The sequence below is a fragment of the Melozone crissalis genome, unplaced genomic scaffold, assembly GCF_028551555.1.
Source record: "Melozone crissalis strain CALT ecotype California unplaced genomic scaffold, PUWL_Pcris_2 ptg000062l_1, whole genome shotgun sequence".
In the NCBI taxonomy this organism is placed as follows: domain Eukaryota; kingdom Metazoa; phylum Chordata; class Aves; order Passeriformes; family Passerellidae; genus Melozone; species Melozone crissalis.
Genome location: NW_026535840.1, coordinates 3840941 through 3864791, shown reverse-complemented (window position 1 = coordinate 3864791; position 23851 = coordinate 3840941). Strand labels below are relative to the sequence as shown.

Here is a 23851-nt window from a genome sequence, read left to right as displayed (position 1 = left end):
GATCAGGAAGGAACTCCACCCCTCAGCCATGCCAGGAACTCCACAGAGCTAACAGGACATCTTGCATGAGACAGGAAGGCACACACCTCTCTCAGCACAGGCTGCAGCACTCTGATCCAGCACAGGAAGCCACGTGGCTGCTGCTCTCCTCTGGCATTGGCCGGGCAGCTCATAAACTGCTTCCCCATTTCCCTCAGCAAGGCACAGCAGGTTCAGGGAGCTGCTCAGCAGTGACCTGTGTCACAGGCCAGAAAACAAAGCAGGGCTTTCTGGAGGCATCACCATTTGTCCTCTCTATAATCAGTGCAGGTCCCACACAAGTGTCTGCTGGAATCTCAAAGGAAGGAAAAGCTGCTCTCCATCAATACAAAAATACCTTTTTTTTTTTCCCCTCTGCAAAGCTAAATGTTTTTCTGGATGCTTGCTAATAGCTAAGGAACTATATAAGGGGAGAAGTGCCAGGTAAATGGTATCAGGAGAAGGTGCTTCACCCAGATGGTTGTGGGGCACTGAACAGGGAATTGGCACTGGCCCCAGGGCTGCCAGAGCTCCAGGAGCACTTGGACACCACTCTCAGGGACAGAGTGGTGTTGTTGGGCTGTCCTGGCCAGAGCAAGGAGCTGGACACAATGACCCTGACTGCTCCCTTCCATCTCAGCCTGTTCTGTGGTTCTGGGAATTAATCTGCAGGTGAGGGCAGCACCAGCCTGGGCCAAGGATTAGAACTTCAAATTGCTTGGCCCTCTCTGAGCCTGCTGCTATGCAAAAAGCAAATCAGGTGCTGTGGAAGAGAAGCCTGGCAGTTTCCAGGTGCCATGCAAAGCACAAGGTCTGGTTTTGGTCAAAACCTCAGCTAACAGATTACTGTGAAGGACAGTGGAGACATCAGTCCCTTATTGGGGGTGGGAGTGCTGTTTTCAGTTTCAAGCCCAGGTGGGTTTGAAGACCTCCCCTCTCTCCCCTGCCCAAAGCAGCTCTGCCAGCCCTGATGCACATCAGCACCTCCTCCAGCATTATGCCCAAGTGTGTTCTCACCACACAGGGCACAGCTGGCATCTGAAACAGAGCAGGGTGCAAGTGCCAACAATTCCAGCTGTCCCCAGAGGCAGGCAGGCATCACTGTCAATTCAGGCCCTGCTTTATGCTCTGCAGCATTCCTCTCCCAGCTCCTGAGGCTGCAGATTTATTTTCAGATGCAACCAGACTGGCAAGCCTTGCACCTCAGAGAGAGCCAGAGCTTGGTGACTCAGGAGGAGAGGCCCAGAGCTGGTATTTTAGATGCTCTCTACAGCAAACCCACCAAAGGACATTTGGGTCATGCAGTGTCTGTCTCCATCTCATCTTTCCAAGTGCTCCTGCTCTCCTCCCTGTGCTCTGGCCCTGACTGATCTCTGCCTTGCCCTGCTTCCCCACCTGCCCCATTTGTTTTTACCTCACCTCTTCCAGGGTAGGACAGACTTCAAAGTGGCAGAGCCAAGAAAAGACTTCAATTCCTACTGCCTCTCAGCAGCTCTTGCATTTTTCATTTTCCCCCTCATTTCCTTATCCCACTTCCGATCTCTGCCTCCAACACAGCCTCCAAAGTGTGGCTTTAGCAGGGCCCCCCCTCAGCATCTCCTCAGCCCTCAGGGAAAGGATATGCCAGCACACGTCCCTTCCTCCCTGAGCCAGTCCCTGCTCACTGCCCCCCTCTTCCATGCTCCTCTGCTAGCTCCTGCTGTCCTCTGGCAATGGGAACACACAACAAAGGGCAGTGCTGGCAGGCAGAGAGGGCTGAGGCTCAGAGACAGCAGGTAAAGCTCTTTTGGCTACTCCCCTTCCCTGTTTCTGGCACCCAGCAGCATTGAGCACAACAACTCTTGGGTTAATCACAGAATCTACAGTGGTTTGGGTTGGAAGAAGTGTTGAGGATCAGCTGCTTCCAAACCCTGCCATGGGCAGAGACACCTTCCACCAGACCAGAGTGCTCCAAGCCCCACCTGTGCTTCCTCAGTCTGCCAGAAAGCACCAAGAGAAAAGCTGGTGCTGCCACTGGTGACACTGTCCTTGTCAAAAACAAGATGAAGGAAAGTTGTCCAGACAGTGGCACATCCTGGGCAGGGCTGAATGCAGAGCTGAAGCCATCAGCCACAGTGGGGAACAGCACAAACACTGGAGCTGACACCAACCAGGCTTCAGGATCCTGCAGCAGCAGCTCCAAAAGACATTTCACAGCCAGCACCCATTCCAGGCTGCTGCAGGCACACAAACCAGCTCTGCAATCAGGTCATGCTCTTCTGAGGACCTTCTGGGCTAACTGGGTTTAAAGAATAATTAAGTGCTGCAGAATGGAACACACCAGGCTGTCCAGATTAATCTGGACTGCAGGTTGGGAACCAGACAGCAGAGGCCAAATCCTCCTGCCTTCTAAGTCTTCTCAGGAGCATCTCCTTGGCCATCTGATCCCTGTGTGAGCTGTGACTCCATCACTCACCCTGACAGACTGCTGCAGAAACAAATAACATCCTTCAGCTGCAGTGAGTGAGGTAAAGAGCAAACACATCACTGCCTTGACTGCTTCAGGAAGCAAGGATGACTTCATCTTGGTGACTGCTGGCCTGAGGACTGCCAGAACACCCACCAGCTCCAGAGGGCTTCCCTGGCACTCTGGGGAGGAAGGGGACACAGGAGCAGGGGGAACTCACCTGTCTGAGCCATCCTTCATGTGGACTTTGGCATAAAGGACATCCGTCATGGCAGGGTCATCGTTCATGTACTCCACTCCTGCCACCTCCACTGTCAGGGGCTGGCCTCCAGTAATTTGGCTAAAATTCAAGAAATTCCTGATGTTAAAAAGCAAAACATCACACCAGCTCTTGAAATGTAACACATAGTGCTCCTTGTGCACATACCAAATATTTGGGCTTACTAGGAGAATGAGATTAGATATTCCTTTTGCCACAGTGGGACTTAAATGTTATACAGAGCCTATGGGGCACTGAACTCCACCCAGGAGTTCTTCTCTGTCCCCTATTTTTCAGCTTGTTAGCACTGCAAAAACTCAAACTCAAAAAGTCTCCCTAATTCCTAAAACTCAAAAGCCTATGGCTCTGTTGCCTTGTCACTCTGAGTGGTAAAACAATTTGAGTTCATACATTTGGTGTTTCAGACACACATTAAATCAACTTGTCAGTGCTCACAGGCCAGGCCAACATGGAGATCTCCATCCACATGTCAGAAAACCCAGCAGAAGGAAATGGTCCAAGTTCTCATTCCAGAGAGGCTCCTGCCTCCCTGTGAAAAGACCAACCATAAAGTCTCTGATATTTGCTGGAAAGGTCCTTGACACAGAACACAGTTCTGAGTGCAGCATCCAGCCAGGAAACAGAGCTGGTTTGAAATCAGCTCCAGCTCTTCATGCAGGATATAATATGCACTCCCACACCTGCAAACACCCTGCAGAGTGTACCTGCTTCCCAGCACTCTGCCTCCTTGCCTTTCCCAGCACAGCACCCTGGGGAGGCTGGTGCCACAGCCAGTGCTCCCTGTGAGTAAGTGATGCTTTGTTTAACACCCAGGGCTCATGCAAAGAACAGGGAGTGTCTGGGCAGGCAGATGTAACTAACACAAGGTAACAAGGTGAGTGTGACTTTGCTCTGACCTTGCTCACTCCTGTTCAGCTTTGGAGGTGCTCAGCAAAGATTCCCAAGTGAAATAAGCAGTGTGATTTCCCTTTCCAGTATAGTTACTGGGAGGGAAACTGCACAAATGTACTATTATGGACACCAAACTAACAGCACTAAAGGTCACATATTCTAAAAAGGGTCAGAATGGTCACAGAGGGCACTGGCTGCACTTTAGAAAAGGAAATGAAAGCTAATGAAGGTTTATGTAGGTGGAAGGGAGCCTAATTAATTTTCCAAGTATATTTACTTGGGTGTGGAAGGGGAAATAAACTAAAGGTTACCTTCAAGTGTTGATTCCCCCTTCACTAAAGGAAACAGGGAGCAATGATTTTCTCGGCATCAGTTCAATCCACTTCTGTGGAAGCTGGCACTTTCCAAACATTGCATTCAGAGCCTCCCCCTGGAAACACACTTGCATTTCTGTTCAACAGCTGAACTGAAGCCATCCTTTTAAAGGCAGAGGTATGAATTCTGGCCATGCATTAATTCCCACAGATATTAGCTGGCACAGCATGGCCAATTCTTCATGCACCGAGGCAGCAAATGAATGAATGCAAAGGATCCGCGCACTGTGTGCAAAGGCTTTGCAGAAATAAATAAATAAATAAACAAACAACCCCCTCAGGCCATCTCCAATTACTAAGCTGACCAGAGATAAGCTAATTAAGGTGTCACTGGAGCACACTTGCAGCCAAAGCCCCAACATCTGCAGCTGGGTGTTAAGAGGCAGCGAGGCAGCCGCGCTCCCAGAGCAGCACGGGCGCTCTCAGGCTGATCACCCACAGGGCTCCTGATGGCTCCCCTCGCCCAGGAATGTGTGTCAAGGACACCTCAGCATCTGCTCTGAGGCAGGAGGGGAGTGCCAGAGCCAGAGCCCACTGCAGGCAGCGTGCAAAGGTAAGGGAGCTCAGCCCTCCCTCTGCTGCAGGCAGGGGACAGCAGCAAAAACCGCTCCGGCACAAAGGACGGGGATGCACGTGAGGAGGAGAAGGGAGCAGAGCAGGTTTTCAGGGAATGCTGAGGGTCTGAGCTGAGCTACAGATGCTGTAAGGCTCTCTGTGGCTGCTCAGTGATTTCTACTGCCCCATTTGAAACATTTCTAAATGTTTCAAAACATTTCTAAATTTTTCTCAATTTCTAGAGTTGCAAGAAGACTACTGAGCTGCTCTTCTCTTCACTGTTCCTCATCAAGACAGAGTGCTGCCTTCCCCACTCTCCAGGCCTTGGTGATGACATCCCTCTCCCACCACTTACTCCACAAAGTCCTCTTTGCACTGCTGCAGGAGGTCACAGGCTCTCTGGATCTCTTGTTCGTTCAGGAGCACCAGCGTCCCGATAGTCAGGTGGAGCTTTGCAGGGTTCTGGAACAGGCTGCTGCTGACCCCGTGATCCTACAAATCAATCCATCACACAGAGGTGTCTTACCTCATCCACACACACCCTGCTCCACCACAGGGATAAACACCACAGAGAGCAGGTACCAAGTCACTGGCATCAATCCCTGTATCTCTGGTTGGGTTGGTAATGACTCAAAGTTGAAAATTTCTCAGCCTGGCAGATGAGCTGCAGTCCCACCACTGCTCCCTGCCTGCTCTTCCATCAGAGCTGCTCAACAGCAGCCTGAAGATCGGGACAGCAGGCTGTAACTTGGTACCCAAGACCTGCAACACTCACTTGTATGGGGTTTTTTGGGAGGAGACTTCCACAGGTGTCGACACAGCATCTGCTACCAGCAATGAACTCAACACAAGCCAGGTCAGATTTAAAACTTCAATCCATTTCTTGTGCAATAAAACTGAGACCAGCTGTAGTGACAAGCTCTAAATGGTCTCTAAATCCTGTCTAAACACAGGTTGCACCTCACAACAGAAGCACAGCTAATACCAGCTCTGATAATTATACTTTTCTGCTTCCCATACACCCTATAGTTTGCTGAGGTGAATTAAGTTTAAATTCCCTTTATAAGAAGAGCTGTGTGTTGTTGCTGGGGAGGAACTGCTCCCAGGTGGAGCAGTGGTTACATCCAGCTTTAAGAAACGTGCAATTCTCTTCTAGGATACTTATAAAAATACCTCAAGGATGGTTAACACGCCCATATTAAAACAATTATTTCCACTTAGTGGCCACTTCCCATCAGCGCATTAAATAACCTCCAATTTTAACTCCAGAAGAAGCCAACCTGCCAGGCCATGGAAGCCTTTCTGCATCTGAAAAGAGTGCACCAGCTGAGAACAACAGCTTTCAAGTTTCTACTGTGCTCCAGAGTTTGAAATAAAACCTTTCAGACGTTTAAATGCTGCAGTATCTCAGCCTGTCAAGAGTTTCATGCCCCACATCTCGCTCAGCATTTTTCATGCCTAATGATCACATGCAGACCCTTCTCTACAGCACAGCTTATGGGCTGGATTAGGGACAAGGCAGGCTGCAAAACAGAGGCCAGGGGCTTGCTCCAGCAGCCACAGCCTGGCAAACACCAGGGATGGCCCCATCTCACTTCTTCCTGCCTTCCCCTCCCTGCAGTAAAAGCTTTGTGGCTTCTCCAATTCATGCTGCTGTTCACATGCATGACAGGACATGATTTCTCTCTGTCAGCCTTTTTTCTCCAGTGATATCTACAGTCAGAGAATATCTGGCCCTTCACAAAAAACCAGCTTGGGTAGCAGAACCTGGGAGAAGGTTTGATTCAACCTTGCCACTGATAACCAGACGAGGCCACAGAGTGCACGGATGAGGTGCAGCAACACAGCCCTTTGCAGCTCAGAAGGCCAAAGCCCTGCCCTCATTTTCTGCCCCAGCACAATTTGTGCTGTAAACATGACCCTGCCCCAAAAGCAGCATTTTCCCCTGAGGTTTTCAACACCTGAGTGTGGGCTGAGCTGACAAAGGATGGCACATCACCTCCACGAGCCACACTGCTGCTGCTGGGGAGCTCAGCAGGGAAGGGCAGCGCACAGTGAGCAGGCCCAGACCTAGATAATCCTCCTGCTTTACTCCCCAGTATTTCAGGCAGCTCCTCAAAACCCTGCTTGCACTCCCTACTCTTTCACAGGCCGGCAGATCCCACTTCTCCCACACAGAAAAGAGATGCTGCGTCAGAGCTGGCTCTCCCTGGAGCAGCCAACGTTCCTGGGGTGTCTGAGCAGCCCTTCCTGGCTGGATGCTGCTCACCAGGATGCAAAAAGGCTGGAACTCAACTACTCCAACCCCAGATCATGATGTGTGATCAGCAATCACTGAGTCACCTCAGGGAAACCTGCCCTGTGGTCTCTACAAAAATTTACTGTTCAAACCTGGGCTCTTTAGGATGTATTGAGAGGCAGGAAGAATAATCCCTTTATGCACTACCCATATGTGGTGACTGTCCTTTTCAGCTTATGCCTCTCCCTAGCACTGCCCTGTCATGGTCAAAAAAACTCAACTCATTTCCATTCAGTCATTTTTTCATCCCCCTGCTACCCTCTGCTCTCCTTCTTTAGAAAGGACACAGAAACAGTTTTATTTGGGGTCTCCAACTCCTTGCAAAGCCAATGCATGTTGTCCCTCCAAATGTAAGACCCTGTAGCAGGGAAACCCTAAATTAAACACACTTCAGCCCAGGGATCAAGCTCCTTAGCTCTTCCACCCTGGCCCTGCCCTCCCTACTGTTTTAGAGCTCCCAATGTTTGCAGACAGATTTATGTTTTTCAGGATTTTTTTCCTTAAGAGCAGGATGCTGCATGCCAGCTCTGTGCCCTGTGCCACCCTGATGCACAAACAAAGGAGTAAGCCAGGAAAACAGTATTTGCACAGGATTGACTGGAGAGCTACAGGCTCAAAAACCCCTCCCACTTTCTGTCCCTTTCACTCTGAGATAAAACACCTCATTAGCAATGTCTGGTATTTACAGGTTGCCATATATGAGAGCAATCACGTTTCTTTCCCTGCCACAGCTGCAGCCTGTTCAGTCTGCAAAGGCTGCACAGCTCTCAAAGACCCAACTGTGATTTTTCACTGCAAAGTCTCTTCCCTTTTCCACCTGCATGCTCAGACAGACATCTCAGCTCTCCTCCCTCTGACTGTGAGAGAGAGGACACTTCCAAGGTCATCCAGCTGTCCAGACCTCCCACTGCACCACATCAGTGATGAGCCTGTCCAGGTGAGCCACCTCCCCATATTTACATTAAATTAACCTAAAAGAACCTCCCCTCAGCCCTGCTTCATTTCCCTGCCAGCCCTGACGGCACAGCATGAACAACACCTGAAGGGTTCTGTATTTCAGCACAAGGTTTATCTTCTAAAAGCATTTAAAGACACACACAAAAAAACTTAGAAAGCAAATACCTACCAACAAAATGCTATAAAATATAAATGAATGGTTGTCATGGTAACTGCTTCAGAGAGAAACAGAGTCCCTCACAAATGCTCAATGGCCAGAAGAGATTCTCACACACACAACGTACACAAACATCCCTGCCCCTTTCCCTTCCTTGCCATTATTATCCCTCATTCAAAGGCTGAAGTTCACCTCATTCTGTGATGTTTTGGACCAGGTAGAGAAACACCCCACTTCTGTCACTGAAACCCATTCAGATTTCCTCAAGTATTCTGAGAAATCCCATTGCTTTGGACAAATCTATAAGCTCTTTTATTGCTCTGTGAGGCACAGTTTTGAATTACTGTTTTTCATTACTGATGTGCTTTCTAGCAGACCCTGCTGTGAGATAAAGTGGTATTAGAGTGGCATTACTGGCTGCAGGAGTGATTGAGGGAGGCACGGGGCTGCACTGCACTCCACAACTAACAGGAAGCAATAAATATATCCAGAAACCCTTCTGCTAATACCAGGGGAAGGAAGGGCAGGAAAATAAAGCACTATATATTCCTAGGCCAAGCATATGCAACCCCCTGAATACCTGTTACTGACTGAGTTCTACATTTCAAACTCAAAATTGAAACTCTACAGCTGGTGTAAGCAGTGCCAGGAACACTTCAGGCCCTTATGGGACTTGGAGCTGTCCAGACACAACAAAACCTGCAGGACAGACAGAAGGACAGGCAGGAGGAGGAAAGATGAACATGGCCAGTGCTTGGTCTCAGCACTTCTCTGGCCAAGGCTGGATTGCTGCAGTTTTCTGAGACAAGGAGCACGTGAAGGTTTGCAGGCAGCTCCTTCCAAAAGTGACTGACAGCACTCGAGGAATGCACAAAGTCTGTGTGAGCACGTTTTTAGGAGATGGCAGACAAACCCCCTCTCCCCAGAGATGCAAACTGACATTTCAGAGTAAACAAGAGACACAGTGTGGCAGACAAGACCAGGAGGGGTTCGGAGAGCAAGCAGGATCACCAGTGCAGGAGGGCTGCAGAGATGCAACCCACCAAGGAGGCAGGAAAATGAGTGCTCTGCAGGGAGAAGGGCTGGGCCTGGCTGAGCCTGGTGTGCTGCAGGACTGAAAACACTGGAGGGGAGCACAAACTGCAGCACTGCCTGCAAAGGTGGATAAAACACACATCTTAGAAACTGAAAGGACTTAGAAAGGTCCTTGGAGGATTCATCCAACAGCAAGGCAGCCTGGAAGCCAGTAGGTGGTATGGGATAGACTGAGGTTACTGCAGCAGGCAAGGCCACAGGGAGGGACCACAGAGATCCACAGGACCTCCTGGCAGACAGCTAGAGGAGGAGGAGGATCAAATACATGGAGTCCAGGATGCCAAGCCTTCAGGCACAGCAGTGCCAGATCTCCAGGAAGGCCAGGTGAAAGGGCTGCAGCAGCCATAAGCCCAGGCAGAAAGGGATAAAGGGCAAGAGAGAGCCCATGCTGAAATAAACAGCCTCACTCCAGAGCCAATGGCACAGGCAGCCCCTACAGAGCCCTGTGCAGCCCCCAAAGAGCTGCTCCTCTCTCACTGCACCCTGGTGTGTCCCTGCAGAGCCCTGTGCAGGCCACCAGCCCCTCCCTCACTGCACCCTGGTGTGTCCCAAACAAAGCACGAACCAACAGAGGGAGCCAGGCCATCACTGATGCCAGCCCCAGGTCCCAGCTCTCTGTCCAGCCCACACCTTCCCAGGCTAATGTTTCCATGTCCCTGCCTGCAGGGCATTCCTTTAATCAAGGCGAGCTTTAATAAAGGAAGTGCTGCTGGCTAATGAGGAGAGATCATCCTCCTAGCCTGAGGGAAAGGTTCTCCTGGCATTGCACTGGCTAATCCCTGGAACTGCTGGCCAATTTCAGCTGTATTTAATGTCAGGTGATAGAAAGCTCCTAAGGTGTCAAGGAATTAAGCAGCTGGGAGGAGAACAGGGGCTTAAATCCCGACTGCCAGGAAAGACAAGACTGCACAGACAGCTCATTTCTGCTCTTGGAGATGAAACAGCTGACGTGCAAGTGACCATGAGAACTTGAGCAAGAACTCCTATCTCCCCAGATGTCAGATAATTCACACCCATGGCATGAAGACATAGGAAACTAAACTTCTTAAGCTGTGTTATCTGCAAGATTGCATTTTCACCTTAGCAAGGCACCAGAAGAAGTGATGGAGATGAAAGTGAAGAGAATCAGCCACAGAGCCCTGCAGTGTGCCTGCAATGCAACCTGCAGGAGCCACAGAGAGACCTCTCTCCTGCCTAGAGATGTCCTGCAGCAGACAGAGAGAACATGGCAATTTAATAACACCATTCCCCCTCCTTAGTCCAGCCCTGTGCACTGACACACCACTTCTGTCAGCCCAGAAGCACACTAAAATAAACCAGGCAATGCAGAGCTTTCCCTTCATTTTCTTCCTCATTTCCCTATGCCTAACTATTTCCTGCTCCTCCCAACTCAAGATCTGAAGGCAAGTAGGAGTGCTGTCAGCACAAAGTCTCCTGGGGAAGAAGGGAAGTGATGAGATTTGCAGGATGGCATGTGCTACCAAGTCATTCTCACTCAGCTCTGGCAATGACACCCATCTTCCTGCACTGGCAGGAGCCAAAAGGAAAGTAAAACAGAAGCAGCAGCAAATTTGTAACTTCTTACCTAATTTGATGGTTATGTAAAAATCATATAAAATGTAGACAGGTCCACTACATTATTTAGTGACTTTCCTATTAAAAACAAAAAACCCCAACCCTTTTGAAACTTAGTGAATTGTTAGTAGAGACTTTCCTAGATGGGAGGATATCTAAGTAAACCATTCCACTTTTCAGAAAATTTCACAACAGCACTCAACAAACTCACAGCAGACCCACTGACTTAAAGTCTTCAAGAAAAATGCCAAAGAGCTCTCGCAATAAATGAAACAGGATTAGAGTGCTGTTCCATGGGGATCCCTACCTTAGAGCACTTGTGCAGCACCTCCTCCTTGAAGTGCAGGAAGCTCTGCTGGATGGCAGGCTGGTTGAGGGGCAGGGACAGGAAGTGTGTGAAGGGCTGTCTCCTGCGGAAGCTGTCCAGGAGCACCTCGAGCCGCGTGCGCGCAGAGATGACCCCGCTCCGCTGCTGCCCCGTGATCACTGCAGGCAAACACAGCAAAAACAGCCCCTCTGCTTCCCTGAAGTTCTCTGCTGTTAGTCCCAGCCTCCCAAGGAAGCAGCAGGAATCAAAACCCCCAACCATGCACTGAGAAACCTGCCAGACTCCCTGCTTGGCTTAAAATGCCTGACGCAGCTGTGCTTTGCTCAGCAAAGACAAGGTGATGCCATCAGAGGCATCCCTCTGCTCTGAGGGCCCAAAAACACTGAGAGCCACCAATTCAGGGACCCTTCAGATTTCTAGAGTATAATTTCAAGTTTTCAGATAGGCAGAGTGAAAATGCCATGGAAATCTATCAAGGATCAAATAACTGCTCTCTGTTATTTGTGTGTGCACTTCAAGGCACCAAACAGAGAACCACTTAAGCTCAAAAGGAAAGAACAGCAAGGAGCAAAATTTCCTTAGCTTCCTATTTTGCCATGTTTTCAAAATCTCTCAACCTTCCTAACAGTCCTTCACAGTTCTTGGGAAGAAGTCAAGACCCACTCCTTGAGAAGCAGCACTGTGTTCCTGCGCAGCATCACAGTGGGATCCTCCCAGCATTTCCTCCTCAGAGCTCTGTCACAAACATCCCTGTGCCAGAAATCTCTGGAGCATGCCTAAGGAACCCTCCAAATACCCACTCTGGCAGAACCCACAAGGGTCAGCCCTGATGAGCAAGGTCTCCTTTCTTTTTAAATCCCTGGAATTGATGAGAGGGAACATATGGTACAAGAAGCCCTGCTCTGACTGCTGGGCTCTAGTGCCAGCAGCAGAAAGTCACGAATGTCATCCCAACCCTTCTCATATTAAAGCATGTGCAGATGTTTACTTTGCACACAGATAAACAAGCATTTCTATGAATGCTTATTTCAGTTATTTATTGATGGGATACTATTTTAAAAGCAAAACAAAAAAAAAATATACAACACATTCAGGATCCAAGTTCTCATGTCATTTAAAGCCTAGAAGTGACTTCTTAAAAAAAAAAAACTGACACTGTTTAATAAGGATTATAGACAATAAAAATAAGCTCAGGAGAAAAGTGAAGTGACTTTCCCAGGGCCAAAAAGTGAGTCAGGGCTGTGTAAGAAGTAGGAATTAAAGGAAAACACCTCCAGTACCCCCTCCCTGCTTAAACTGTGCTTGTGCAAGAGCAGACAAAAGCACATCCATTTTGTGGATGTGGATTTACTCACCAATTTCTCCTTCCACTCCAGGCTTGGGAATGCTGATGGAGGTTCGAGTCTCTGTTTCTAGCCTCTTCTTGGTTTCCCCTTTCTTCCCAATGATGTATCTGGAGGCAGAAAGTGCAGGAGTTTCCCTCACACAGTGACACTGGGCACTCTCCATCACTCTGTGCTGGATGGAAGCACACACCCAGCTCCAGTGCAGGCACAGAGGTGATCCCCAGGACCTCACACATGGCCAGCCTGGGACAATGCTGAGCTATGGCTCACAACTGCTTTAAGTTAAAATAAGTTGGTAGGGCCACAACAGCTCTGCCCACCACATCCTCTCCCTCAGCTGGGTTATGTCTTTTCCCATTATCCCAGCTGAGGAAGAAATAAGGGCTCTTTTTCTGCTTTTTGCTTTGCTCAAGGTAGTCATTTGCCAGCATCCAAATACACAATGGACCACTTTTCCTTCTCTGTATTTCAGCAAAACTATCTTAACTTATAAAACTGTCAAAAATAACTAGATAAAACTTTGAACACCACAGGTTCCCCAGTGAACAAGGGATTGGAGTCAATAGTCAATTCCAGTCATGTGTGCTTTCTCTGAAAGCTCCCACAAACTTCCCCCTGCCAGGCTGCTCGCTCCAGCTCTTCCTCCCCTTCCATCTCCCAGCCTCCCTGATGCTTTTATGTTCAAGGGAAGAGATGTAAGAGATGTTCAAAGCCTCTCCTGCCAGCCAGCAAGCACCACCTGCTGCCCCTCCCACGGGGCCGGTGAGGAGTCAAGCAAGGCCCAACCGCACTTCAAGGCGCTGCCAATTTCCCCTTCCCCAGCGCTCCAACCCCGAGCACATCCCAGAGATCCAAACCTCCAAAAATAAATATTCTGTGCTCAACTTCTTCCCCAATAAGCCACAGGCTCACTTGTACAGGGGGCTGGGAACCTCCAGGCGGCTCTGGAAGCCTCGCTCGGTCTCCTCCACCACAAAGGCATCGCAGGGCTCGTCCGCGCACTCACCGGGGCCTGCCACGAAAACCACATCAAAACCAGACCTCTGTTACCTTTGGCAGGGCTTCATGGAGGACAACAGCCTCCTTCCAGCCTTCTCTCAAGGTGAAATGAAGGAAGGAATGGGCTTCTCTCTGCTGTGGGTAACTGTTTTGTATTTATCACCTCACTACCAGAAATGACAGCTTCTAAATGCAGCTGGGAGGGAGGCACAGGAAGCAGGTAGTTACAGGCCAGGGTTTTTCTCAGCTGGGGTTTGTGCAATTCCCACACAGTGAGAATGGCCTCTTCTGGCAGACAATCCAGAAATTTAAGGCTGCAGAAGAAGACAGAGGAAAGGTGAGGAGAGTTTTGGTCTGAGGGTTCAAGCCAGTGATTTAGAAACAGATGCACCTTTCATCCGCAGGCTGTTGGGTTGTTCTCAGATCAAACAGAACACCCTGGAAGAATCCATGCTGCCTATTCCCTTTCCAACACAAGCAGGGAAGGATTTGAATGGAAAGCACCTGGTTAAAGCTTTGTGCAATCCACTGGAAGGCAAGGTGGGAGGAGAAACAGGACACAATGCCACAGCCCCATCTGAAAAGTAACACTGGAGCTTTTCTGTGGCCACGACAACTCACACACAACTACAGCAAAGATACAGGCAGAAAGACAAAAGAACACACCAGGGCACGAAGAATTTTGTCCCCAAAAGGCCAGTTTTAAAGGCACAAACATTGCAAGGACAGAGGGTCTTTAGCAAGCAGCTGCCATATCTGCAAATAAAGATAGTAAGGGAAAGAAAGAAACCTGGGAAAAACAGATCTACACAGCTCATGTGGTTTTCCCTTTTCCTGCAGTTCTCCCACAGTCAGCAGGAAAACAGAACAGTCAGCAGCACAGTCAGCCAACCCACCTGGGATAGCTGGGACTGCTTCCACTTTGGGCAGCAGGATCATCAGGGACCAACACAAAGCCTTCCTCTCCCTCTTGAACACCTCAATCCACCACATGGGCAGGTCTCTGCCCACAAAGGCATCAGAGTTGACTCTGAGAGCTCCCCAGCTCCCCAGTGCTGATGTTTACACCCCCTGAGCATCACCCCTTACCTGCACAGAACTCCTCCTCCTCCTCGTGTGGGAAGGGCTGCTCCTGGATGAGGTTTTTGCGGTACACTCGGCCCCCGATCCTTATCAAGGGGGGCCTCAGCACATCCATCCTGCTCCTGCTCCTCCTACTGCAACAACACAGACAGCTCTGCCAACCCAGGCCAAGGAGAAGCTCCTTTCAGTGTCTCCTTGCACACTGGGTTGGCAGGGACCATAAAGCTCAGCTCGTTCCAATGCCCCGCCATGGGCACCTGCCACTATCCCAGGTGCTCTGATGGGGATTCTGTGAACACCCTGTGCCAGGGCCTTGCCACACTCACAGGAGAACAATTTCTTTCTAATATTCAATCTCAGCCTCCCCTCCCTGAGCTAAAAGCTCCTCCATGTAGACTCTTCAGAAAGGCAACACCTCCTCAAACCTTACGTGTTTCAGTCACAGAGCAATTTGATGAGAAATCACAAGTACATAAAGCACAATCAAGTGGAAGCAGGAAATTTAAGCAGTGTGAGCTATGTAACTCTGAAACTTACAGGTTTCAGCTAAAAGTCACTGTAACCTCAGGCAATGTGACATTTCATAGTTTCTTTGGGCTTTAGCTGGCACTGAGTTAAAAATGTTCAGAGTGGAGAACATTTAATGGTGCTAAAACAAAGAGCCAGCAGTGTTCTGTCAGAGACCTCACATCCCCAGCATTAAATTTCTATATTCACTGGCATGGTTAATTTAATATTGGATCTCAATTTTTAACCAGAATCTGTTACTCAGAAAATAAAGTTTCCACCCAAAAATTCACCTTTGTCAGAAGGATTACCTGTCCACTGCAACAGAACAGGAAAAAAACAAGAGCTGGCCACAGAAGCAACTAGCATTTATCACAGAGTGACATCAGGCTGAGAAAGTCAATGTTAATACTTCTCCCTTCAGTTCGAGCCCCACCTTTTGAAATGACTCACAATCATGTGAACTTACAGGACAATAAAAACCATTACACTTCAATAAAAGTAATAATTCCTGTGGCTCAAGGGAACCAGTGGAGAGGCCAACTGTGCACAATGACGGGAAAAGCCATGAAAAATCAGTCGCTGGGGCTTTTGCTTACAGGCTTTTTTTCGGGGGCGGGGGGGGAGGGGGGGTTGTTTTTAATACTTTAATGTCACAATTTTTTGACACAAGGACTTCTGCAAAGCGAGCAGCGACAGCGGGAGGCCGAGCGCAGCAGGGGCTGCTCCTGACGGTGGCATCCAGAGGGGCTCCGCGGGAACCGGCTCCGGGCCAGCCGGGGAGGGCGGCAGGGCCCTCACCGCACAAATTCCCGGGGCCCCGCGGGTACTGCAGCAGCAGAACCCCTCGGCTTTAGGCTGACACCGCTGCGGGAAGGCGGCGAGAGCAGCGAAGCGTCCCTGCTCCCTTCACCGCCGCCATTTTGTCCCCGCTCCCCCCCCCCCCCGCCGGAAGTAGCGCGCGCCCCGCCCCATCATGCACCGCGAGCGCGGCCACGCGCGCCGCCCGCACCGAGCCGCCGTCCGGGCTCCCGGGTGAAGGAGAGAGGGCTCGGCAACGGGACCGGGGAGCGCCGGGAGGCGGCGGCGGCCCGGAAGGTGAAGGGCGACAGCATGAGAGCGCGGGGAGGGCAGAGGCTGCGGCGGCGCGTGGGCTCCGCACTCACCGGGAAGCGGCTCGGAGGGGCCATGGGCGGGAGGGCGGGGAGGAGGCGTGGCCTGCGTGGGGGCGTGACCATGGGCGGGAGGGGGCGTGGTCTCTGGGGCGGGAGCGCGGGTTTCCTCGCCCCCAAGATGGCGGCTCCTGAGGCGCCTGAGGCGTTGGCTGGAGGTTCCTGTAACAGGCCCAGGCATCGCCCTGACCTGCCGCCTCCTCTCCTCTGCGTTTGTTTAAAATAAACCCCCTGCAGCCACACTTAAGGGACTGTCATGTCTGCGAGCCCCGGCTGGCATCGTTTCAGCGCAAACGATCGTCGCACCTCCCTTGCGAGCAGGGAGCTGAGCGTGAGGGTTTGCTGAGGGAGGTGTTGCTGGGTGTAGCGTGGCAAAAATAAAAGTTTGCTTTATGCAGGCGTTTTTCGTCACGGCCCTTAAGCGCCCAGGCTCCTGTGAGCTGCTGTTTTCTGTGGTGCACTCAGTAACATTGAGCACTCTTGAGAAACTTATTTACAAGGGCTGGAGGAACTGGACAAAGGGAACAGCTTCCCACTGACAGAGTGGGAATATAGGTGGAATATTGGGAAGGACTTATTCCCTGTGAGCCCCTGGCACAAGGGAAATGATTCCCTGTGAACCCCTGGCACAGGGTGCCCAGAGGAGCTGTGGCTGTCTCATTCCTCTGAATGTCCAAGGCCACTTTGGATGGGGCTTGGAGCACCCTGGGATAGTGGAAGGTGTCCCTGCCCATGGCAGGGAGTGGAATGAGATGAGCTTTAAGGCCTTAAAACCCCATTTTGTCCACAAAACCCTCGAGTGCTTTCCAAGGGCACTGTGTTTGTACCCTGCAGAGCCTGCAGCAGTATACTAAATACGATAACAGAAGTGAATTAAATGGGCAGGATAATTTGGAAGTGCTTATAAGTATTTGGAGGAGCAACAAGTGCTGTCACTGATAAGGGCCAAGTGACACCTTTTGTACTATCAGAGAGGGACATGAGGAGTTTTAATTCCCACGTTGTGACAAACCCAGTACCTCTTAAAAACAAGGCTGAGACCGTGCGAGAGGCAGCGGGAATTGTGCTGCACAGTGCTGGACCCTCAGGCACTGCCAGTTTAAGTCAAAAGCAATGTTTTAAAGGCAAAAGCACGTCTGGAGTGATGCAGAAAGCAGCTGCTGCGGGTTAGGCACGGCGTGGCTCCCTGCAGGATGTGCTGCTGGAACTGGCAGTCCCGCAGCCTTCCAGGTTTTATGAGGCAGCAGCGCTTCTGTGTTTGTGCTCCTGGAAACGAGGAGGAAAAAAAGGAAAGAAACCCCGCCTTTTATGGCCCTGGGCAGCGGGACCGGCGCCAGGGCAGCTGAAGGTCGGTGAATTCAGGCCAGCAGCCTGCACCTCGTTACTCTGTGCACGCTCTGGATGAATTCCCAGGGGAATTCCGAGGGGTCGGAGCGGGGGTTGCCTTCAGTTTCGGGGTGTGACAGCTCCGTGCCCGTCCCCACAGCGGGCACAGGCAGCTCTCCCACACACACAGGGCAGCCTGGGCAGCGGGAGCGGCTTCATCCTGCCCCTCGCTGCCTTCATCCCTCCTAACGCCTGCTCTGTGTCCCGCAGGCTGGCCCGGGGTGCCATGGCAGCCTCCTCCTCATCCTCCTCGGCCGGCGGAGTCAGCGGCAGCTCCGTGACGGGCTCGGGGTTCAGCGTGTCGGACCTGGCGCCGCCCCGCAAAACCCTCTTCACTTACCCCAAAGGAGCTGGGGAGATGCTGGAAGGTGATTGCTGCTGCCCTTCTCCTTCCCCGCTCCTCCTTCAGCTGCTGAACTTCCCACCCCGCTGGCAAAAGCTGGAGGTAGAAAGGAAGCACCGGGGTTTGGTTGGTCCCGGCTTTCCCACCAGTCCATGAAGAAGGGATTTTTCTGGCTGTCACCTCCTTTTTATCTCCATGACAACACTTCAGACCAGGAAGTATCTACCTGAAAGGGAACATGACGGTGTTAATTGCTCATTGTTAGCTAATCCTTTGATGTCGGGCAGGGGTTGCTGCGGGGATAGCTGAGACAGGAATATTTTTCTTGGCAGAAGTAGTAATTTTCTTGGTTTGGGTTGGATTTGACTGGGTTAGTCCAGGAGGCAGCTTTTCTCCCTGCCAGCCTGCATCTGGGTGCCTGAGCCCTGCCACCAGCTTCATTGGGATTGTGGAAGGAGAAGCCCAGGAAGCTCTGGGTGAGGTAGGAAGGGCAGGTCCTCCAGGTGACAGGGTTAGACCAGTGTCTGCTCCCCTTGAACTTCCCTTGTCACCGTGGCACGGCTGGAGTGTCCCTGTGGCAGCCCAGGGCAGCTGGGAGCTGCTGGCTGTGCCGTTGAAGGGTTGTTTTTATTACACATTAGAGCCCATATGCCAGGCTATTGAAGTAATTATGACTAAAGGTTTGCTCACAGAACTTAACAAGCCCTCAAAACAAATTAAAGTAATGAAGCACCTCGTGTTACCAAATAGACAGGCAGCTGTTCCTCCTGAGAGCCACTCAGCAGGACAGACAGGGAATTGGAGCAGAGAATCCAACATTTAGGTTGGAAAAGGCCTCCAAGACCATCGAGTCCAGCCTGTGACCAATCCCCACCTTGCCAGCAGCACCAGAGCACTGAGTGCCACATCCAGTTGTTCCTTGCACGCCTCCAGGGACAGTGACTCCACCACATACCTGGACAGCCCCTTCCAATGTTTTTCCCTGAAAAAGTTCTTGCTGATATCTCCACAATGTATTTGGGGCAGCACTTGTGAGAGGAAGCTCTGAGCACAGTGAAACTCCAGCTCTTTCCTGGGGTTCGGCTTTGGATTAGATTTTCCCAGAGTTTTGTCTTTGAAACTGCTCTCCAATTGTTGTGGCACAGAGCTTTAAATGGGTTGTGCTTTGGGCTGACCTCTTTACCAGGATCACAGCAGTTCACCTGCTCTGGGTGGCAGCAGCAACCAAACACTGTCCCTGTTGCAGGAAGCTCTAGGCTGGCTTTTGAATTTCTGACACCAAAGGTGATACACTCATTCTTTCATCAGGCAGCTGCCAGGGGAGAAGCTGCAGTTTCCTCTTCGAAAATTCCCACTGTCTGACTGATTTTTATTGCTGCTTTGGCTATCTCACTTGTTTCTAAATAAACCTGTAGGTATTTTGGGGTTTTTTAGAAGGAGGCAGTATAAACTATGGCAGTGCTTGGTACACAATTAGCTATGTTTCCCAGATTGTTTTATTTCTGAGTCACTTACATGATCAATTACTGACTTGGATGGCAAGATACACATTATTAGAAACTCTGTGTAGGGTTATGGTCTGAGCCCATGGGAAATCCTAAAGCGTTCTAAGGACACGAGCGTCTGAGCCCTGAGGGAGTCAGAGACTGCCATAACATTACCTGGCTTCTCCTTAGCTTAACTTCTATTTAAAATGCACTAAAATTGCTTGTCAGAGGGAATGTAACAGAATTCCTCCTGGGATGTCTTCTCAGGCAGCTTCAGGAAGCAGCCAAAGCCCTGTGCAGGGTCTGTAGTCAGCACAGGGGAAAGTGTCAGAACAAGGCAAGAGTCAACCCACACTTCAAACATAAAAACAGGAGGTCAGGGGCTCTGAAGGCTGCTCAGCCTCAAACTGGGGTTCAACCATCTCCTTTTTCTGTTCACAGATGGCTCTGAGAGGTTCCTGTGTGAGTCTGTGTTCAGCTTTCAGGTTGCATCCACACTGAAGCAAGTGAAGCACGGTAAGCGTGTGGCTCGGGGAGGGCGGCGGGGGCAAAGCCTGCCCTGCTCCGGGCTGTCAGCCACAAGAAAGCAGCGTGAGTGCTCAGTCAGGCCACCACCGAGTCCTTTTGCCAGCCCTATGCAAAGCGCTGGGAGCCCACAGAGGCGGGGTGGGAACGGGCTGTGCCTCCGACGCTTGTTTATCCCTGGCCGTGTGGCAGCACAAGGTGAGGCGGGAGGAGGAGGAGGCTCTGGGCAGGAAACGCCCACGCTCTGATCTGGGCCCGGCGCTGAGTGTCTCTGCCTGGGGCACAGGGACGCTCCACTGCACCTTTGTTTCTCTGCTGAGCCCTCGTGGCCTGGCAGGGTCAGGTGAGGTTTCCCCAGTCACTGGGGAGGCGGCCGCGCGTGGCGTGGCGTGACAGGGCTGAGAACGCTCACTGCCTCCCCAGGGAGCAGCCTGACGTCCTGTTTGAGCCTCTGCTTCCCTGCCAGGCCCTTTGCCCTCGCCCAGGTGCCTGTGACCCAGCCGTGGGCTGGGCTGCGTCACAGCTTTGGTTCTCACAGAGCCCAGCAGCAGATCCTGTCTGCTGCTCGAGGGTCACATCCTCTCTGGTCCCCACCTCTGTCAGCCAGAATGGTACTTCCACCTGTTGTCTCTGAATGGAGAGGTTTCCTGTCCTCCTCCGCCTGTGGGGGTGTGCAGCAGCTTGCAAGGCCGTGATCCTGTATTTCTGCACTAGAAAGCACAGCTGAGCTCCAGAGCCATTGTTTCCAGAGCTCTGCTGTGGCTGTAGCTACCAGGGGCTGCTACACAGCCTGGCACCCCAACAGACACCAGCCTTTGGAAGTGTGGAGCACCTCCCTGTTTGCTCCCTGTAAGAAAGGTGGAGGGCTTAAAAAAAAAAGATCGAGGTCATCATTTTTTGGCTTGTTTGTTTGACAGTTTCCAAAAGGGTGCAGGAGGTGGGGTGAGACCAGTCCCTCTTAAAGCACCCACCGCTGCAGTCAGCACAAATCACACACAGTTTATGTTACGCCTCTTGCTAGCCCTGGGCCGTCTCTCCAAGAGGCTGCAGTGAGCTTACAGCACTGTTAGACCTCAGCAGAGCTGGGAGAAGGGATGTTCCCATCTCTGCCCCACTGCAGCACATCTAACTGAAAATGGACCCTGTGTGCCCAACTGGATATAAATAAACCTGAGGGGAAGATCTTGTCTGGGGACCTTCCTCTCATCAGCAGGCTCTGGTTGCAGAGCCTCTCTGCCACCCTCATCCAGGTCCTCCTCCAAGGACCTTCATCAAAAGCACAGTTCCTCCTGCTGCACCCAGCTCTACCGTGGGCTGACCAAGCCCTCTCTGAACTTCTCTGTTCTTCTGCACTATAAATATTTATGCTTTATGAAATGAGCTTCATCCTGTTTTCACCCCCGTACACTAATGGGCCTGATGTTTCCCTGTTGGGACTTGAATGTACGTGGCACGGGCAGGGATGGGTAAACACACACTGGGGCAGAAAAGCCTGTCCCTGCTTTCTCCTCACTGTTTGCACAGAGTGGGTTTCAATTCAAATGGGCTCCGTGGGTTTCATTCTGCCCTGCTCCCCACTGACAGCTGGGAATTTGCATCTAATTGAAAGGTTTAATTGCACTGCCATTGCAAACCACAGTTACCTTTGAACTCCTCGCAGATCAACAAGTCGCAAGGATGGAAAAACTTGCTGGTCTGGTGGAAGAGCTGGAGGCAGATGAGTGGAGGTACAAGCCAATAGAGCAGCTCCTGGGATTCACTCCCTCCTCAGGCTGAGCATGTCTGGATCGCTGCTGTCAGGGAGCAGAAGAAAAATGTTCCCTGGCTTGGCTCCAAAACACCCCCCATCTATCAGATGCTGGCAGCTGCATCGGCAGGATGGGGCTTTGGGGTTTTTTTTGAGAGTGGGGATCCCCGGTAAAGCTGCCAATAAACGGAAATGACGAGATTCTGTAGGTCCTTCCAGGCTGGCAGGGCTTGGTTTCTGTAAGTTAGAAGGCAGGATCAGCTGTACAGCCCCTGGATAATCTCTGTGTTGTTTACAGAGGGGGGCACAGGGACAGTGTGGGGAGGGCGACCTCGTAACTCGGCCCGGGTTCCCGCTGGAGCGCAGCCGGAGCGCTGGGTGAGCGGGGAAACCCTCTGGAACAAGTGCCAGAAGCCTCAGCCCCTGCCGTCCTTCTGGGGGATGGACGCAGACTGTCACAGTGCTGGGTGAGGGGACAAAGGTGTCACCTCCTGCAGCAGTGCCTCGGCCACTGCCCAAGCCCTTCCCTCTCCATCGCCGTTTCTCTGGTAGCGCTGGCAGGACACTGCTCGGTCTTTTAATACCCTGAAACTTTGTCCTCTTTGTTCTGTATTAGATTTCTCTGTGACAATAAAATAACTCTGTCTTTGAAACTCTTTGTCTGGTCTGATGAGGGAAACAATCAGCTGTTTGGGAGTTAAGGAGGTTTAGTGAAGGTCAGAGGCAGATCGACTGTCATGATGGAGACTGAAGTTCGATGTGAGAGGAACCAAACCATACTCAAAATTGGCTTGGTTTAAGTCAGATTTGAATCCAGGTTTAACTCAGCCAGAGTAGAAGACCCTGGTTTAAAACCATCTATTTTAATCGTCTTGTTTTTCGGTTGTACTTCACTTCTGTTCTTGGAGGGAACTGGATTTCCATGTTCTGGCGTAACCATTTCAACATGTTGATTTTCCATGGATGAGAGCCTTCGCCCCATGTCTCTGCTGGCCAGCAGGGGGTAGGAGCAGCACCGTATGTAAACAATTATTTTATTTACTGCTCCAGATGCCTAATTTTTCCATTTTCAACATCTCACTTACGAGATGATTGTATTTTTTACTCACTATTTCAGCCCAGCCGCATCTGCATTGAAACAGATTAACTGGGATCCGTTCCCATTTCAGATCACCAGCAATTAGCTAAAACGAGGGGGAAAAACACACAGCCGCCTTCTGTGTGTGTGTTGCTGTGCATAAATCAGTTGCAGTGCCAGAGCCAGCTGTGGGCAATGCAGAGCCCCCACGCTGCCTGAGCCGCGGTGAAGCCGCAATTCCAGCTCCGTGGAAATTCACCGCGCGGCTGCGGGAGCGGCGCAGGGCCGTTCTCACGTAGGGCTGAGCTCAGCTGAGACTGTCCCACGCTGCCTGAGCCCCAGCCCCGGCCCCAGCCCGGAAAACCTCCTCCCCAGCCTTGGAGAGCTGCCAGGCCCTGCTCTGCGGGGGCCTCCTGCACACTCAGCGGCTCAAACGTGACGGCAGGCGGGATTCACGCTGCATCCATCCCAGATGGGCTTGCTCGGGAAAGGAGGGAGCGCTTCAGCCCTCCACTTTTTTGTTTGCTCGGCGGCATCTATTTTTAATCCTGCTCACTCCAGCCACCTACATCTACCTTGGCCAAACCTGCCAAAATCCTCACCCCATATCATTGTGGGGTTTGGGAGCGGAGCAGCAGATCCCCCAAACTCCCTCACCCACACCCGGTAACCCCTGCTCGCTGACCCAGCGCAGTCAGGCACAGAAAGAGCTTTTCCTTTTCACTGCTCTGCTTGGGAAACTTTCCACCCTGCCAGCCGTCCTGGGATGCCAGGGGCTCCGTGCCTGCAGCTCTGCCCAGGGGATGCAGTGCCCCAGCATTGCCCAGACTTCCCCATCCGGATCCAGAACACGGCGGGGCTGAGATTTATCCCCCTCGCCCTCCTCCCATTGCTTGTTTTGCAGCAGTTTCTTGTGCTGGGACAGAGCAGGAGCAGGGAACGTCCCCAGCTCTGTGCTGTACATGGTGTGTTTGTATGTGTGCCCAACACCAAAATAGACACATGTGTGAGAGCCATTGAGAGGAAGTGAAAAGTTCACCCTGTACAGTACTACGAATGCAAAAACATGTTGTTGGCCGTTCCCTCCTCCCTCTCAGTAAACACTTTATGTAAGGCAGGGAGAACTGGAGGGATCCGTACGGGCAAAGCCTGCCATGCTCCCCCTCCTCCAAACCCAGGTTTTCCCTGGCAGCTGGAAACTCC

General features: G+C 51.3%; 3 protein-coding genes across 6 annotated transcripts in view; 1 reads left to right on the top strand and 2 right to left on the bottom strand.

Moving 5' to 3' along the window:
* ASCC1 (activating signal cointegrator 1 complex subunit 1) overlaps nucleotides 1-16115 on the bottom strand; it is a 34535-nt gene extending 18420 nt beyond the window's left edge. The window contains exons 1-7 of one of the 4 annotated variants that reach the window (XM_054288305.1): nucleotides 16077-16115; nucleotides 14410-14537; nucleotides 13234-13333; nucleotides 12331-12428; nucleotides 10955-11133; nucleotides 4920-5056; nucleotides 2685-2804 (exon numbers count right to left, since the gene is read on the bottom strand). In XM_054288305.1, coding sequence (XP_054144280.1) covers nucleotides 2685-2804; nucleotides 4920-5056; nucleotides 10955-11133; nucleotides 12331-12428; nucleotides 13234-13333; nucleotides 14410-14518 — 743 coding nt within the window. In that variant the 5' untranslated portion in view covers nucleotides 14519-14537; nucleotides 16077-16115. The remainder of the gene's footprint in view (nucleotides 1-2684; nucleotides 2805-4919; nucleotides 5057-10954; nucleotides 11134-12330; nucleotides 12429-13233; nucleotides 13334-14409; nucleotides 14538-16076) is intronic. The other 3 variants (XM_054288307.1, XM_054288306.1, XM_054288308.1) reach the window with 3 other exon arrangements.
* Nucleotides 1-23851, bottom strand: part of MICU1 (mitochondrial calcium uptake 1) — a 214249-nt gene that overhangs the window by 69786 nt on the left and 120612 nt on the right. The window lies entirely within an intron of this gene.
* On the top strand, nucleotides 15919-22223 carry ANAPC16 (anaphase promoting complex subunit 16). Its single transcript, XM_054288314.1, has 4 exons — nucleotides 15919-16008; nucleotides 17679-17836; nucleotides 19740-19814; nucleotides 21484-22223. Exons 2-4 carry the CDS (start codon nucleotides 17695-17697, stop codon nucleotides 21597-21599), a joined length of 333 nt encoding a protein of 110 aa, XP_054144289.1. The 5' UTR covers nucleotides 15919-16008; nucleotides 17679-17694; the 3' UTR covers nucleotides 21600-22223.